The 17,027-nt window shown below is 42.2% G+C and overlaps 1 protein-coding gene across 1 annotated transcript in view; it reads left to right on the top strand.

Moving 5' to 3' along the window:
- The window catches only part of SLC25A26 (solute carrier family 25 member 26), a 158,456-nt gene that overhangs the window by 45,890 nt on the left and 95,539 nt on the right, over positions 1-17,027 (top strand). The window contains exons 5-6 of the mRNA XM_038740172.1: positions 3,945-4,049; positions 5,661-5,708. Of these exons, the coding sequence (XP_038596100.1) occupies positions 3,945-4,049; positions 5,661-5,708 (153 nt within the window). The remainder of the gene's footprint in view (positions 1-3,944; positions 4,050-5,660; positions 5,709-17,027) is intronic.

Here is a 17,027-nt window from a genome sequence, read left to right as displayed (position 1 = left end):
ACTGAGGCCCAGAGAAATGAAGTGACTTGCCCCGAGGTCACACAGTTGACAAGTGGTGGAGCTGGGATTAGAACCCTGGTCCTTCTGATTCCCTGGCCTGTGCTCTATTCATTAGGCCACACTGCAGGAGGGTGGTCTGCCTGAAGTGATTTATGTTTGGCTTTAGTGCCATACCTTTGCTTTGAAGCCAGCTTCTCAGCAGCCCCTGACCCAGACGGCCTCAGGTGGGGGGTTTTCTTTTTCCTCCTTAGTTCTGTGGTTCTACCACTCCCTCATCCAGTGTCTGTTCTCCAGGTTTCTCTGTAGTCTTCCAGATGGTGCCTTTATTTCTGGGAGGTGGAGGGAGCCAGGTAATGGAGCAGGAGCACTACATGCTAATAAGTTAATCAGTCATATTTATTGAGTACGTAGTGTGTGCAGAACCTTTACTAAATGCTTGAGAGTACAATATGACAACATAACAGAGTTGGTAGACACATTTGCTGCCCACAGTGAGCTTACAGTCTAGAAGGGGGAGACAGAGATTAACATAAATAAATTATGAATATGTAACATAAGTGCTGTGGGGCTGAGGGAGGGGTGCACATAAGGTGCAAATCCAAGGGTGATGCAGAAGGGAGTGGGAGAAGAGGAAATCATCATCATCATCATCATCAATCGTATTTATTGAGCGCTTACTATGTGCAGAGCACTGTACTAAGCGCTTGGGAAGTACAAATTGTCAACATATAGAGACAGTCCCTACCCAACAGTGGGCTCACAGTCTAAAAGGGGGAGACAGAGAACAAAACCAAACATACTAACAAACTAAAATAAATAGAATAGATATGTACAAATAAAATAAATAAATAAATAAATAGAGTAAAAAAAAGTATGTACAAACATATACATATATACAGGTGCTGTGGGGAAGGGAAGGAGGTAAGATGGGGGGGATGGAGAGGGGGACGAGGGGGAGAGGAAGGAAGGGGCTCAGTCTGGGAAGGCCTCCTGGAGGAGGTGAGCTCTCAGCAGGGCCTTGAAGGGAGGAAGAGAGCTAGCTTGGCGGATGGGCAGAGGGAGGGCATTCCAGGCCCGGGGGATGACGTGGGCCAGGGGTCGATGGCGGGACAGGCAAGAGTGAGGTACGGTGAGGAGATCAGCGGTGGAGTAGCGGAGGGTGCGGGCTGGGCTGTAGAAGGAGAGAAGGGAGGTGAGGTAGGAGGGGGCGAGGTGATGGAGAGCCTTGAAGCCGAGGGTGAGGAGTTTCTGCCTGATGCGCAGATTGATTGGTAGCCACTGGAGATTTTTGAGGAGGGGAGTGATATGCCCAGAGCATTTCTGGACAAAGATAATCCGGGCAGCAGCATGAAGTATGGATTGGAGTGGAGAGAGACACGAGGATGGGAGATCAGAGAGAAGGCTGATGCAGTAGTCCAGACGGGATAGGATGAGAGCTTGAATGAGCAGGGTAGTGGTTGGGATGGAGAGAAAAGGGCGGATCTTGGCAATGTTGTGGAGCTGAGACCGGCAGGTTTTGGTCACGGCTTGGATGTGAGGGGTGAATGAGAGAGCGGAGTCGAGGATGACACCAAGGTTGCGGGCTTGTGAGACGGGAAGGATGGTAGTGCCGTCAACAGAGATAGGAAAGTCAGGGAGAGGGCAAGGTTTGGGAGGGAAGAAATGAGAGCTTAGGGAAGGCCTCTTGGAAGAGATGTGTTTTCATTCAATAAGGCGTTGAAGTTGGGGAGAGTACTTGTCTGTCGGATATCGGGAGTGGGGAGAGGGGTTTCCAGGCCAGAGACAGGAACGCACACTGGTCCTCGTTTTCTTGCTACCAACATATATGCTCCCACTCCTCCCTGGATTCCTTCCCCCTTCATGTGTTATAGATCACTTCTCTCCCATCTTCAATGCCTTTTGGCTATTACATCTCCTCCAGGAGATCTTCCCCTAAAGATTTCTAATCTCCCAACTGCCATTTCATCCGTCTTGGACCATATAAACCTTAAACCTTCCTCCTATCTGTGATTTCTTTTTTCAGTGTCCATCTACACTGTTGGATGGTAAATTCCTTAAGGATTGTGTCTCTTAATTCTATTTTTACTCTCCCAAGGTGAGGGGATATTTGCTTGTTCCCCACGTGTTCAGCAACATGCACTTCATATTTTATGATCTTTTTTGATCCTCTGCCATATATCCCCTAATACACGGCACTTCTGGACACTAGGCTCATCAGTACTTACCGAGCGCCTACTGTGGAAAGAGCACTGTACTAAGATCTTAGAAATATGCAGTAGACCCAAGAGATACTGTTCCTGCCCTTGGGTTTACCATCTAGGGCTACATACTGTTCTCTCTCAACGTATGACTCCTGAGGTTTCTTAGATCTTTGGCCGACTAAACACTGTGTTGTTTCTTAGCTTTGTACTATGTAGGGAATGTGCCTCCATATTACTGTGGCCATTTTAAATGGCTTTCTTATACATTGAACATTTACTAGACAATTCTTTTTCCCCTCATGCTTAAGATCTGTGTTTCAGGGAGCAAGGAATTATTTAAAATTTATCTTTGGACTTAAACGCTTAGCCTTGGAGAGCTTTATTTATTTTTTTCTCATGCTATTAATTTAATTAACTAATTTATTTATCTATTTTTCCATTTGGCCCAAAAGAAAGGCAGTGCTGTCTAATGCTTAGAGCACAGGATCAGGAGTCAGGAGACCAGGGTTCTAGTCCTGGCTCTGCCACTTGCCTTGCCACATGGCTCCCCTGTGACCTTGGATGAGTCATTTAATTTCTCTTTATCTCTGTTTTCACTTGTCTAAAATGGGAGTAAAATACCTGTTCTTGGTCTTTAGACTACCACTCCCACCATGGGACAAGCACTGTGTCTGATCTACTTATATTTTACCGACTGGTGCACGTAGTACACTGCTTAGCCCATAGTAAGATCATAATAATTACCATCATTAGTCTAGGTAGATGGCACCAACTCCCACTTTTTTGGTAAATTAATCCACAGATATTGTAAACTGTAGCCTAGTGTTAATTTTTATAATTTTCCCGCTTAGTGTAGTGCTTCAGCATCAAGGGACATACAAAAGAACAGCGTAAGGGCAATTGTTGAGTTGCCCTGGTGCAGAGACTTAGTCAGCACCCAATCCCCTGAGACAAATAGCTGGGAATTATTTTGGTCTGAGGATCCAGCCGGCGGCTATGATAACACTGGCATTTCCAACTTTGTGCTGAGGGATGCGGCTGCCCTGGAAACCCCAGAGAAGGCACGATATCCCTGTCAGGGGAGGCCAGGGACTATGGGTCAGCAAGAGGTGATCGGTCACAGCCCCCCAAAGACCCAGGTCCCGACGATGCCAAATTCTGTGTCCAGGACATCACTGCATGTGAAAGCAGCTGAGCACCGAGACCTGTTCAAGTGACCCTGACCCTGCTGCCCACCTGGACCCCAGCTGGTTCTGGGGAACTGTTCCCCCTCCTATGTACCCTATGAGCCCCATGAGGGACAGGGACTGTGTCCAACCTGATTAACTTGTATCTTCCCAAGCACTTAGTGTTTGACATGTAGTAAGTGCTTACCAAATACCATAATAACAAGACTTACGTGAGACTGGGTAGGGAGATGAGCTTTCCAGAGTTTTGTGACAGTAAAGGAGCAATAACTATGGGACCTGAATATAAGATGAAGAACACAGAGTTAATATGAGGTCCAGTGAGTGTCCTTGAAAGCTTGAAGTGCTTGAATAATGTCTTACATTATCAAATTGAAAACTACAAAAACTCTCAATCTGAAAGTCTTTTTCCAACATCTGTTAAATCGCCTGCTACAGTTAAATTAAGATTATAGCATAATTTTTTAAATTTTAATGTCACGTTCTCAGATTTGGTTGTTTTGAGTTTCTTTTATGATGAATGTAGGCTAAAGATTTTAACTTATTTATTTTCTAGGTTGCTTGCTTAATTCGAGTTCCTTCTGAAGTTGTCAAGCAGAGAGCACAGGTAGCTCCATCTGTTCGAACATTTCAAATTTTTTCCAGCATCTTATGTGAGGAGGTAAGATCTGCTCTGAAATTCATGAGTTCATAAAGTTCAGTGCTACACTTTGCAAGAACATTTTATTTGAAGTCAACTTTGCCAGTAGCCCTGTTGGTTTATTTTTCAGCACTATGTAAGATAAAAATCAAACTGCAAAACTCCAAATTCAGTGTTAAAGTCAGGGGATAATGAGAATGGAGTAAGTCTAGTGTCAGTGCCAAAATCATTATAAACTGTAAGCTCGTTATGGGTGGGGATCGTGTCTACCATGTGCTTAGTACAGTGCTGTACGCACAATAAGCACTCAGTAAATGCCACTTGGGTAATTATTTGTATTCATTGCAGATAAATACCTTTGATGGATTCCGTTTCTGTGGGAAATGAGTTGCATTTCCTCGCTTTCCACCAAACTTTCTATGCCCACCCCCTCTATGTATGAATGTATATACTGTGTGTGTATGTATATGTATATATGTACACATACTCACTTTCATGGAATTGTTCACTTTTTTGATGCTATAATGATGCCTTTTCTGGTACTGTATACCAAAATACAGTACTGAAACACAAGAATGAACGTCCTAGAAAATACATACAAAGAGACCAACACATGCTTATTGGTAAAGTTTCTACTTCCGTGATATACATTACATTGGCATATCTAGGCAGTAGAAGCAGTATCAGAAGCCATGTACAGTTATAATGTAGCTGATGTACTCAATGCACATGGCCATAATGCCAATCAATCAATGGTATTTGAGTGTTTACTGTGGGGAGAGCACTGTACTAAAGGCTTGGGAGAGTACAATAGAGTGGGTAGACATGATCCCTGCCTTCTGATAGTTTACAATCTAGTGGTCATCTTTGCATTTGTGTTTTATGTTTTCCTTCTGCTTTGCTTTACAAAATCATTTGGGGACTGATTATTTTTGGTGTTTGGGTAGTAATTACATTGTTCAGGTGTGAAACCAAAGCGTTCGTGAGGAACTACTATGGCTGATTGTCACCTAGTCAAGAACTTTTGAAATAATGCACTTCTATTATGTCTTCAGTTGGAGAAGCAGCGTGGCTCAGTGGAAAGAGCCCGGGCTTGGAAGTCAGAGATCATGTGTTCTAATTCTGACTCCGCCACTTGTCAGCTGTGTGACTTTGGCAAGTCACTTCACTTCTCTGTGCCTCAGTTCCCTGATCTGTAAAATGGGGATGAAGACTGTGAGTCCCAGGTTGGACAACCTGATCACCTTTTATTCCCCCCCCACTTAGAACAGTGCTTCGTGCATAGTAAGCGCTTAACAAATGCCATCATTATCATTATTATTATTATTTCAAATATAGTTCAATATAATTTTATTTTGATGTGACTGAAAAATTGCTACTGTGTGTTTACTTTTGTAAATGTTTCAGCTTGACATTATATCGTGTTCTTTCCAGTAATTGCATGCATAGAAGAAGCTATATTAAATAGTAACAAAAGCTAAATAATACAGTCAGTTGTGTATCAGGGTAACCTATATTTCAGGGGGAGTTAACATAAACTTTGGGAGGAGGAGAAACCCTTTGACACAGTAAAGCTTGAAGTTGACATTATCTCTAATGTAATTTCCTCTTGCTGTTATTTATTTATTACAGGGTATACAAGGACTGTACCGAGGTTATAAAAGCACAGTGTTGAGAGAGGTAAGCTACTTTCTCTTCTTAAGTGCTTTAAAAATGGCAAAGATCATTTTCTAAGGGTGAAATGTTGACATTATGCTATGCTCTGTAAATAGGCCACTTGGGTAACACCATCTCTGTGCCAGTATCTTTTGCTTTTGTTGACAGTTATAAGCTTTTTTGTTGTCATGAGACCATGATACTCATTGATGTTGAGTGGAAGTCTTTGCCACAGGAAGTTGTGCAGGTAGAAAATATCAGTCATTTCAAGAAGTATTTGGTCATATAGCTGTAGGGTCTACTGTAGGGTCCTAGAAGGAAACGTTCCTAATTTACATGATACATTCATCTAACCGTTCAGTTGGATGTCAAGGTGTAAGGCTCTCACCTTTTTTAATTTTTTTATGGTATTTGTTAACCGTTTATATGTGCCAGTAGGCATTGTAGTAAGCGCTGGGATAGATCCAGCTAATCAGGTTGGATACAGTCCATATCTCACATGAGGCTCACAGTCTTAATCCCCATTTTCCAGATGAGGAAACTGAGACCTAGAGAAGTGAAATGCCTTGCCCAAGGTCTCCCAGCAGACAAGTGGTGGAGCCGGGACCCAGGTCCTTCTGACTCCCAGGCCCGTGTTCTATCCATTGCCACACTGCCTCTTCCTCCAAGCCATGGTTGCCAGACTGCTAAGAATGATTTTGCACCCAGTTTTCGGTAACAGATCCAAAACAGTGGTGAACAGAAGATGCGAGAGTCGGGGGTAGGGGGAGGAACAGTGGTGGCTCTCTAGCTGGGAGCAGCTGGCTGGACTTAAAATAATGTTTGTAAAAAAAATCATTCTTAGGAGTTAGCAACTCTGATATCCAGACACCCGCTGCTTTAAATGAGGCGGCAGTGGCCATACCAATCCCAGGATCCCTCTGGCGTCTACTCTAGTGTGGCAGTTACCTGTATTTACAGACATCCAAATATTTTTACAGTCTCTGACAGGGGCAACTTTAGGTCATGTTTTGGACTTTTGGCAACCTTTTGCTATGCGACTGTTGGAAACTGAGCAATAGGTTGTGGCTGGGCTGTTGGTCTGACTCAGCATGGCATTTATTAGATTTTAAAAGAAATTCCATTCTGGCAGCTTAACTATATTACAATCGTTCATGTGAAAAGGATGACTCTCTGAAGATGTATCTTTAAAAAACATTTCTCCTTCCCAACCCCCCACCCCCACTCCACCCCCAGTAGAAAGGGAGAGCTCTTATTTTACAGCAGATCAGTAGCAAAATCAATTTGACACATGTTAATTCATATCTTAATGGCTAAAAGTTTCATTATGCAAAATTGTCATCAAACACTACCTGCCAGGTTTACCGTTTTGTACACTATTTGGTTTCTAAAATGTGCATTGTTCTTTTCTGTGTAGAAACAATGCTTTTTCTGTCTCCTGTCAGTGACTTTGGGTGGGAACATAATTGACTTTTATCTGTTTTTGGAAAACACAAAGAGTATAATGCTGCATCCTGCATTTTATTGCTTTGTCACTGGAGTCATTTTATTTAGGGCTTCCTTTAAGACTATGGAAGTTTCAACGATGAAAATGAACTTTTGATATGAACAACTCTTACATTTTAAAAATATTTTCATTCATTTATTGAGGTAATTTAACTTGCAAGTGATTCTTTTCAGTGACTCTCTTTTAAGTCTTTTTAATCAAAAAATGGTAAGGCATTTTTATCTTGAGGTGGTGTAAAATGTTCTATATATAATTTAACACTCACTTTTTGAAAGAAGTTGGTAGTTTTGGATTAACCAATTCTGGCAAAACTGAATGAAGACTTGAGCAATTCCAAATGTTTGAGTTAGTCATTTGTGTGAAAATGACACTTGTCTTTCAGAAATATTACCCCCACCAGAGTTTCATCTTGTACTCATTTTCTGGCTCACTAAACATGTGCTATTTGCTCACAGTGTACGGAGAAAGGGAGCAAGCCTTTTTTTATTTCTCTGAGAGGTTCTAATTACCTGAATGCATTTATATGCCACAGAATACTGATTTTTGCCTGAAAATAAATGGGTAAAGCTCATAGTTATCAGGATGGCAGTCTTTTAAAAATTTGTCTCTACATGTCAAGGCAGTAATTAATGTCTAGGCTGCTATCCTTAGCATATTATGTAACCCCACTGAGATAACTTTGTGTTCTCAAAATGGCAGGGTTTTGTTGTGAATTTAATTGTGGTCATCTCCATTATGTCTAGCCATAAAAGATCCTTCAGAACTGATTTTTGTGGAAATGTTGCTATCTTGGAGTCTCTCGGAGAGAACAAGAGAGATGTTATTGCTGAATGAAATGTGGTTTCTTTTCAGGTTGAAAAAATTGTTATCTGAGTTTACAATAACCCACCTGTTTGCATTTTAATCAGCTTCAATTCTTACCTTTTCTGACACCAATACTACCCTGTATTACAAAGTGCCCATTTGATGGTGTGAATAAGGAAGCATGTTGAACTTGCTGACAAACCGCCACCCTTATTCAAGGTATATATTTTTTATTCAAAATGTGTTTCATCCTTTAGGAGTCTAGCATGAAATTGAACTAGATAGGTATATTTGTTCTCTGGACTCCGTGGGTACTGATATTTTTCAGTCCATTTGATCCTTGTAGAAATTGCCCAATTTTTTATGTTCAGTAAAACTGTTTATTTTGGGTACTGCATAAAAGGAATTTTATCTTGTGTCTACATGAGGCAGTTCTGTCATGTTATTTACCCCACACTTCCTGTCTCACTCTTCATTATTTACATTGAAGCAGGGATAGTAGTACTGATATTTATTCATGGGCCACCGGGTGCAATGCCCTTTACTAAGCACTTGGGGACTGCAACAGAAGCACAAAGCATGTTCCCTCCTTACAAGATGCTTGCATTTTAATGGAGGAGACAGACATGAGAATATTCACAAAATATTTACAAGATCCAAGAAAATGGAAGTTGGAAGCATTTTGAGTAAAAATCCATAACTAAGTTTATTTCTGTGGCTTAGTTCGCACTGGGCTCCACACCTTTTAGGGGGACTGGTAGATATCTGGGCACCTATTGGTTGTTATTCAAACTTGCCAACTGCCAGCTGGGCAGCAAACTCAAAGTGATTCTGGATGGTGAAATGGCATGAACCCTGCTGTGGAGTCTTGTACATTGTGGGCAGGGAGCTCTGTTAAGTTGTACTCTCCCAAGTGTTTAGTATAGTGCTCTTCACACAGCGCTCTATAAATACGATTGATTGATTAATTAACCGAGAAACATGGAACAAGGTGCCAGGAAAACAGTCTAATGATGGTGTTTCTTGGGCTTCCTTACAGGCCGTAATGTTTTGGCTGTTCTGTTCTGGCTTCTGTGCTTATTTAGATAAAAGCCTCCAGTGATCTGATGTAGGCTACGTTTCCTGGAGTAACTAAGTCCAACATTCATGCATCGTTCACTCTTCCCCCTCTTAATTAGGTTGCGGAGGGCTGGAGACCATATTCAGGAGTTATGCTAGGCTAATGACCTGCTTTTTCTGTCTTGTTTCATGGCAAACTTTATCTAATTAGCACATTAGCAGTAATTGCCTAGAAGCAAGTTATAGCTGGAACTCTAGTTTGCCAACAAACTTGACAAAGAGAAAGGGAGAGGGAGGGAAAGGAGAGGGAGGGAGAAGGAAGGTCAGAGACTGAAAAGAAGTTGAGAAGAGACAATAAAGCAGGGAAATGAAAAAAGGGTGGACAAGGTGGAGGACAGGGAGGCAGCGAGGCCCAGTGGAAAGAGCTGGGCCTGGGACCTGGGTTCTAATCACAGCTCTTTGTGACCTTGGATAAGTCCCTTAACTTCTCTGTGCCTCAATTTCCTCAGCTGTAAAATGGGGGTTCAAAACCTATTCTCTCTCCTACTTTGACTGTGAGCCACATGTGGAGAAGGTACTGCTTCCAATCTGATTAACTTGTATTTACTCCAGCAGTTAAGACAGTACTAATCACACAGTAAGTGCTTAACAAATGCTACACACACATACACACAGCCACACACAACGGCAGGAATGGGAGAATGTAGGGGTAAGGAGATGAACCTATAGAGTGAGGATGGAAGGGGAGAAACCGGGGGGTACAGGAAGTTGGAGAAGGGGACAAAGTGAGTTTGTAACCTGGTAATCTCTTTACCTCAAATCTCGTTTAAACCTGAGAGGGACATAAATGCAGTACTGTTTGTTGGAAACATAATATCAGATAAACTTTAGGGGCTGCAACTAAAATTGATTATTTTCCATACATTAAATTATAATAATGATTATAGTATTTAAGTGCATACTATGTGCCAAACACTGTTCTAAGCACTGGGATAGATACAAGATAAGTAGGTTGTCCCACATGGGGCTCACAGTCTTAATCCCCATTTTACAGATGAGGTAACTGAGGCCCAGAGAAGTTAAATGACTTGCCCAAGGTCACACAGCAGACAAATGGTGGAGCTGGGATTAGAACCCACAACCTCTGACTCCCAAGCCTGTGCTCTTTCCACTAAGCCACGCTGCTTATCTGAATCTATGGTGAACCAAAAAAAGATACTTTTAAACTTGAAATTAGCTAGCTTTTCTTTTAATTTTAGCCCAAACATGTTGAACTTATTCATTTTCATTCCCATGTAATTCATTGTATGAGTTATGGCTAAGCAAAACATCTGTAGAAGTTCCTAATTGAGGAAAAAATGAGTATGATTTTGGAATTTTTCCACTGTTTTTGAATTTCAGCCTTTTAGCAGATGTCTTAAGGGAAGGTGGTTATTGGGTATGTTTCCCAAATGAAAATGGAACTGCTCGTCTAATCACAGGAGCTTATCATTAAAAATTTCATTATCAGGTCCAGTAACACGTACTGAAACGTTACTGTAATGATGCTTAGCAAGATGAACTATTTTAATGTTCCCTTCTAGACTGTGAGCCCACTGTTGGGTAGGGACCATCTCTATATGTTGCCAACTTATACTTCCCAAGCGCTTAGTACAATGCTCTGCACACAACGTTCAATAAATACGATTGAATGAATGAATGTCAGATTCTTGTCTTAAATATCACCAAAACTTCTTTGAAAAGTGCAGTTTCTTAAAATCACATGAAAATGGGAATTTGTTTTCTTAATTAAAAAATGTATTTTACATTTTAAGTGAATTCATACAACAGAAAGCAGCAGGTATTATTAAACATCATTTTGGTGCAGACAATCTGCTGTATGAAAGCTGTTTGACTCCACATGTTTCTTGACTCGTTTTGACACTGGGGCTGCTTTGTTGTAAAGCATCATATTAGGGCCAGATGTAATAACCACCATCTGTTGAACATTATCCAGAGGAGATATGGAATTATAAACTGCCCCCTAGGCCCTAGTGCATAGCTCCATGTAAGCCCCAGTAGCCATAACCGAACCTAACTCCTTAAATCAGACAAGGTCAAAGTTTGGGGTTTAGTAATGCCAGTGGGTAAGGATCACAACAGAAAATGCCAAAGACAAGGTTTGCAAGTTAATTTTTACAGACCCTGAAGATCACAACTCTCGGGGACAACTGAGGATGGAAAGGGAGAAATGAGGTGGCACCATCCAGTAACAAGTATATATACATCTTTCAACTCTCTTGCTTCCTCCTAGGAGTAATTATTTTAGTTTCTGTCCCCTCCCCGCCCCCTCGGTCATAAGCACTTTGAGGACAGAGATCTTGTCTAACAATTGGATTGTACTCTCTTGAGTGCTTAGTATGGTGCTCGGCATAGAATAAGTGCTCAATAAATGCTATTGCTTGATCAACAAGTCATGTGGATTGACCATGTGCTATCTGAGCACTTTGCTTTGTGAAAAGGGGTTAGTCTAAAATAACCCCCAAATTAAGGAAATGACCAAATTAGTCTGCTCTACCTTCCCTTCTCTGATTTAACTTGGATAAAGAGAAATACATTACTACATGAAGATCGCAGGGAGAAAAGGCAGGCAGGACCTCACAGTAAACAGCCAGTTCCAATAATTTCCTCTAGACTGTAAGCTCGTTGAGGGTAGGGAATATGGCTGTTTTGTTATATTGTACTCTCCCAAGCACTTGATACAGTGCTCTGCACACAGTAAGTGCTCAATAAATACAATTGAATGAATCAATCAGTCCATCAATTGTATTTTTATGAGTGCAGTGGGCAGAGAGCACTGTACTAAGCACTTGGGTGACTACAAGAGTTGGTAGACCTGATCTCTGCCCTTGAGGAATGTACAATCTAGTGGAGGAGACAGATATTAAAATAAATGACATGTAGGGGAAGCAATAGAATATAAGAATATTTACATAAATGCTGTGGGGGTGGGGCAAATACCAATGTGCTTAGCGGGGTACAATCTTAAATGGATAGGTGACGCAGGAGAGAGAGTGGAGTAGGGAGGCGAGAGGTTAGTCAAGGAAAATTGCCTGGTAATTTGATTGTGGTAGATTTTTGAAGATGGGAAGAGTGGTGGTTTCTCAGATATGGAGGAGGAGGAAATTCCAGGCAGAAGGGAGAGCATGAAAAAGGGTTCGAAGGTGAGGTGAGACCATGCCACAGTAAGTAGGTTGGTGTTAGAAGAGCCAAGTGTGTGGGCCGGGTTGCAGTGGGATAGGCAGGAGAGGTGATTGTAAGCTCTAGACTATAAGCTTGTTTGTGGGCAGGGATTGTGTCTGTTGTTATATTGTACTCTCCCAAGCACTTGGTACAATATTCTGCACACAATAAATGCTAAATAAGTAGGATTGAGTGGAAGTGATGGAGTGTCTTAAAGCTGATGGCAAGGAGCTTCTGCTTGATGTGAAGATGGATGAGCTACCATTGGAGGTTTTTGAAAAATGGAAAGACGAGCCCAGGATGGGTTCGTAGAAAAATGGTCAGGGCAGCAGAGTGAAGTATGGACTGGAGATGGGAGAAGCTGGAAGCAGGTTAGATCAGTAAGGAGGCTGATGCATTAGTCAGGGCTGGATATGCAAGTACTTGGACCAGTGTGGTAGCTGTTTGGAGAGGAAGGGGCTGATTCTAGAGATGCCCTGAAAATACTACTTCGTTCCCTTTCACTCTGCCGTCCGGAGAGCTTCTCACCATTGGCCGAAATGCCAGTCCCCTCCCATAACCTCCCAAAGGACTCATGGGGAGGAGGAGCGGGGAGCTCGCCCTCTAACCGTACTCTTCAATGGAGCAGATTATCTGATTTAAGTGGAAGCAATGCTGGTTTTATTATCTGGACTTTAGCAGGATGTAGATTTGGCTGTCATGGGTTGAATTTTGCTAGGGTTTCCAAGCTTTCTTTTCTATTTTCTGACCTATCTTTGTTGTGGGATAACTGGTGGGTTAGAATAATTGAAGCTTAAATTACTGGCTTCCCATTTTACCACACTTTCCCGTATCTACTACATCATTCTAAGAAATCAAGAATCCCTTGTGCTCTTTCCAAGGTTGCTCTTACTTTTTAGATTTGCCACCATCTTGGAAACCAGGGAGTTGGGGCAGCTGAGCAGATAAGAGCACTACCTTAATTCTCCATTTCTTTACCTACATGCTGCAAAAAATAATTTAGTGGACTGATGAGTCCCTCCTCTCCCTTTACCCTGCCCTGAGCTTTTTGCCCTCAGGAATAGTGAGAATTAGGAGGAAAAAATAGGGAGTGAACCCTCTCCGCTTCATCGATCCCGACCATCTTCCTCTTCCCGCTCCCTGTAGAAGCAAGAGGGTATGATCAGCCTCTCGCAACCTCCTCTTCAGACACACTGCCTCGATGATCTGTGTTTCCACACCAACTGGGGTTGACTTGACAATTCCATGCTACAACTAAGAGGTCGATGTGTGGTGGGAAAAGAAAATGCCTCTCTTACAAATTAACCTAATGATGTTTTAGAATGTTTGTAGGTAATAGGGAAGGCAGGGCCTTAGGTAGAATACCTGTGTTGCCGATTCCTGTATAAATGCAACTTGCACTTGAAAAATTCCATAAAAAACAGGTTTTTAAACAGCTTTAGGCACATTAGATCAGTATCTATGTTTTTGAATGCAGGTGTATAGTTTTGATGAAGAAAATACAATTTTGAGGGAGGGAAAAAAGTAAGTTTGGATGTCTGTCGAACACTTATAGTTTATTTTTAATGCACATCCAACTGTTGCCTACTGGATTAAAAACTGCATTGCAGTTATAATTTTATAAGATGAAAATGCTTAAACTGTTGAATAGGATGTTGATATAAATCCATAAGGATGGATTTATATTTGGAAGTAGCGTGGCCTAGTGGATTGAGCACAGGCTGGGGAGTCAGAAAGACTTGGGTTCTAATCCCGGCTCTACCACTTGTCTGCTGTGTGACCTTGAGCAAGTCACTTCATTTCTCAGGGCCTCAGTTCCCTCATCTGCAAAATGGGGATTAAGACTGTGAACCTTATGCAGGACAAGGGACTGTATCCAACCCGCTTTCCTTGTAGTCACCCCAGCACTTAGTACAATGCCTGGCACGTAGTAAGTCCATAACAAATGCTATAGAAAAAATGATGGTAAAATTTTTTTTCCATTCTCATTTTGGCTAGGGATGAAGCCTGTTTTAGGATACACACGATTCCTCAGGTAGAGATTTTCTATACAGAACACAAACGGTAGTTGTAAATAGACTGTGAGCCCCCCGTGGGACAACCTGATCATCTTGTAACCTCCCCAGCGCTTAGAACAGTGCTTTGCACATAGCGCTTAATAAATGCCATCATTATTGTTACTCTCCCAAGCACTTAGTGCAGTGCTCTGCACAGAGTGAGCACTCAATAAATACCATTGATTGAATATGCTTTAGGAATATTAGATGCCAAGAACAAGTTGTTGAGCTCAAGTAGTCATAGTGATTTGAATGTCTTTGTATTAAATAGTATTTATTAAGTATTTGTAACAGATGATTTCTTGTACTTTCCTGCATGGTTTAGAGTATCAGTAGTTGGCATAGGTGAGAGAGTTTGCACTGTATAATGAGTGATTAGGAAACTAAAAATGCAAGACTTACTATTCATTTATTCATTCACTGTTGTATTTATTGAGCGCTTACTGTGTGCAGAGCAGTGTACTAAGCGCTTGGGAAGTACAAGTCGGCAACATATGGAGACGGTCCCTACCCAACAACTGTCTCACAGTCCAGAAAGGGGAGACAGACAACAAAAAAAACCATGTAGACAGGTGTCAAAACTGTCTGAATAAATAGAATTATAGCTATATGCACATCATTAATAAAATAGAGTAGAAAATATGTACAAGTAAAATAGAGTAATAAATATGTACAAATATATACAAGTTCTGTGGGGAGGGGAGGAGGTAGGGCGGGGGGCGATGGGGAGGAGGAGAGGAAAACGGGGGGTTCAGTCTGGGAAGGCCTCCTGGAGAAGCTGAGCTCTCAGTAGGGTTTTGAAGGGAAGAAGAAAGCTAGTTTGGCAGATGTATGGAGGGATGGCATTCCAGGCCAGGGGAAGGACGTGGGCCAGGGGTCGACGGCGGGACAGGCGAGAACGAGGCCCAGTGAGGAGGTTAGCGACAGAGGAGTGGAGGTGTGGGCTGGGCTGTAGAAGGAGAGAAGGGAGGTGAGGTAGGAGTGGGTGAGGTGATGGAGAGCCTTGAAGCCAAGAGTGAGGAGTTTGTGCTTGATTCGTAGGTTGACAGGCAGCCACTGGAGATTTTTGAGGAGAAGAGTAACATGCCCAGAGTGTTTCTGCACAAAGATAATCCAGGCAGCAGAGTGAAGTATAGACTGAAGTGGGGAGAGACAGGAGGATGGGAGATCAGAGAGGAGCCTGATGCAGTCATCCAGTCGGGATAGGATGAAACATTGAATCAGCAAGGTAGCAGTTTGGATGGAGAGGAAAGAGCGGATCTTGGCAATGTTGTGGAGGTGAGACCGGCAAGTTTTGGTGACAGATTGGATATGTGGGGTGAATGAGAGAGCGGAGTCGAGGATGACACCAGGGTTTCAGGCTTGTGAGATGGGAAGGATGGTAGGAAGGAAGGTGGGAAGGAAGGATACTATGTGCAGAGCACTGTACTAAGCGCCTAGGAGAGTATAACACACCAGAATTAGCAGACACATTATTTATAATGTACAATTTAACGATATGTACGTAATATCTTATGATGGAAAAGCAGATGGCGGGGTTTGGGCTCAAATTCATCAGTCAATCAATGGCATTTATTGATCGCTTACTGTGTGCAGAGTACTGTACTGGGCTCTTGGAAGAGTACAATCCAACAGGATTGGTGGACACATTCCCTGCCCACAATGAGCTTACATTCATTCAGCCGTATTTATTGAGCGCTTACTGCTTACATTCTAGAGGGGACATCCTAAAAATGTGTCCTGAACAGTGATATGGAGGGGAGAGTACTGCCTGTTGGTGGGAAATGTAGGGGTTCAGCTTGCTACTCCTGTTCCTTTCCCTCCTCCCAGCACGCTTAAGGCCCTCTCCTTGCTCCTCAGGGTACAGGAGTAGCATATGGTATAACTTCATCCCTCTTCAAGGTCACCATCTGGAGCTCTTGTTCCCTCATTCTTTCCAGAGCCTAGGTGTCGTCGTGGCCCACACCACTTCGTGCCATAAAAGACACTGGCTAAATGCTCTTTGTGAGGCAGCCACTTCGTTGGCTAGTCATAGAACTGTTTGTTTAAACCCCCTACTTTGTCCATGTGTCACTTGCAAATGAGCCTGTGGCAGGACATGGAACTGTGGATTTAGGATGGCAGTAACTATGATAGGAACTCTGCCTAGCAATTTCATATGCATGCAGAGTCATAGCAAAAATTAGCCAAGTGTACTGGTCTCTTACCAGTGACCTTCAGATGGTTCATTTTGTCTTGTTTTCTTAGTTGTATTTGGAGTATTCAGAATGGATATTGTGTCTTTCAGTTGTTATTTCTGTTAAGAACTATAGGGTTCAACCCTCTATTCATTGTGCTAAGTTGCATTCGCCAAGCAAACTTTCGTATGAACTGCCACCAAAATATACATGTGTTTCTTTTGCTAAATTGTTAGTGTTGATGGGTCCTGCCAAAGTGGCTCCTGTGTTCCGTTTTGGTGACTTTCAGTTAAGTGATTTGTGCATGTGGTGAAATCTGTGTTAAACCAGGACAGAAAAATGGTGGCCTGAAAGATTTGTCAGGGGAAAAAAGTTTTCCTCTGGGTAAAAAACGGCTTTCAGTAAGTTCAGTTCAGTAAGGCCTTCAATCATTAGCCTCTTCGAAACAACAAATCCTTTTGAGGTCTGTAGACATCAATTCTTATTTTCTTAGCCCGAACAAAAAACAAATAACACA

The sequence above is a fragment of the Tachyglossus aculeatus genome, chromosome X1 (genome assembly GCF_015852505.1).
Source record: "Tachyglossus aculeatus isolate mTacAcu1 chromosome X1, mTacAcu1.pri, whole genome shotgun sequence".
Lineage (NCBI taxonomy): Eukaryota > Metazoa > Chordata > Mammalia > Monotremata > Tachyglossidae > Tachyglossus > Tachyglossus aculeatus.
Note: the sequence above shows the minus strand (reverse complement) of the source record. Positions and strands in the feature narration are given on the sequence as shown.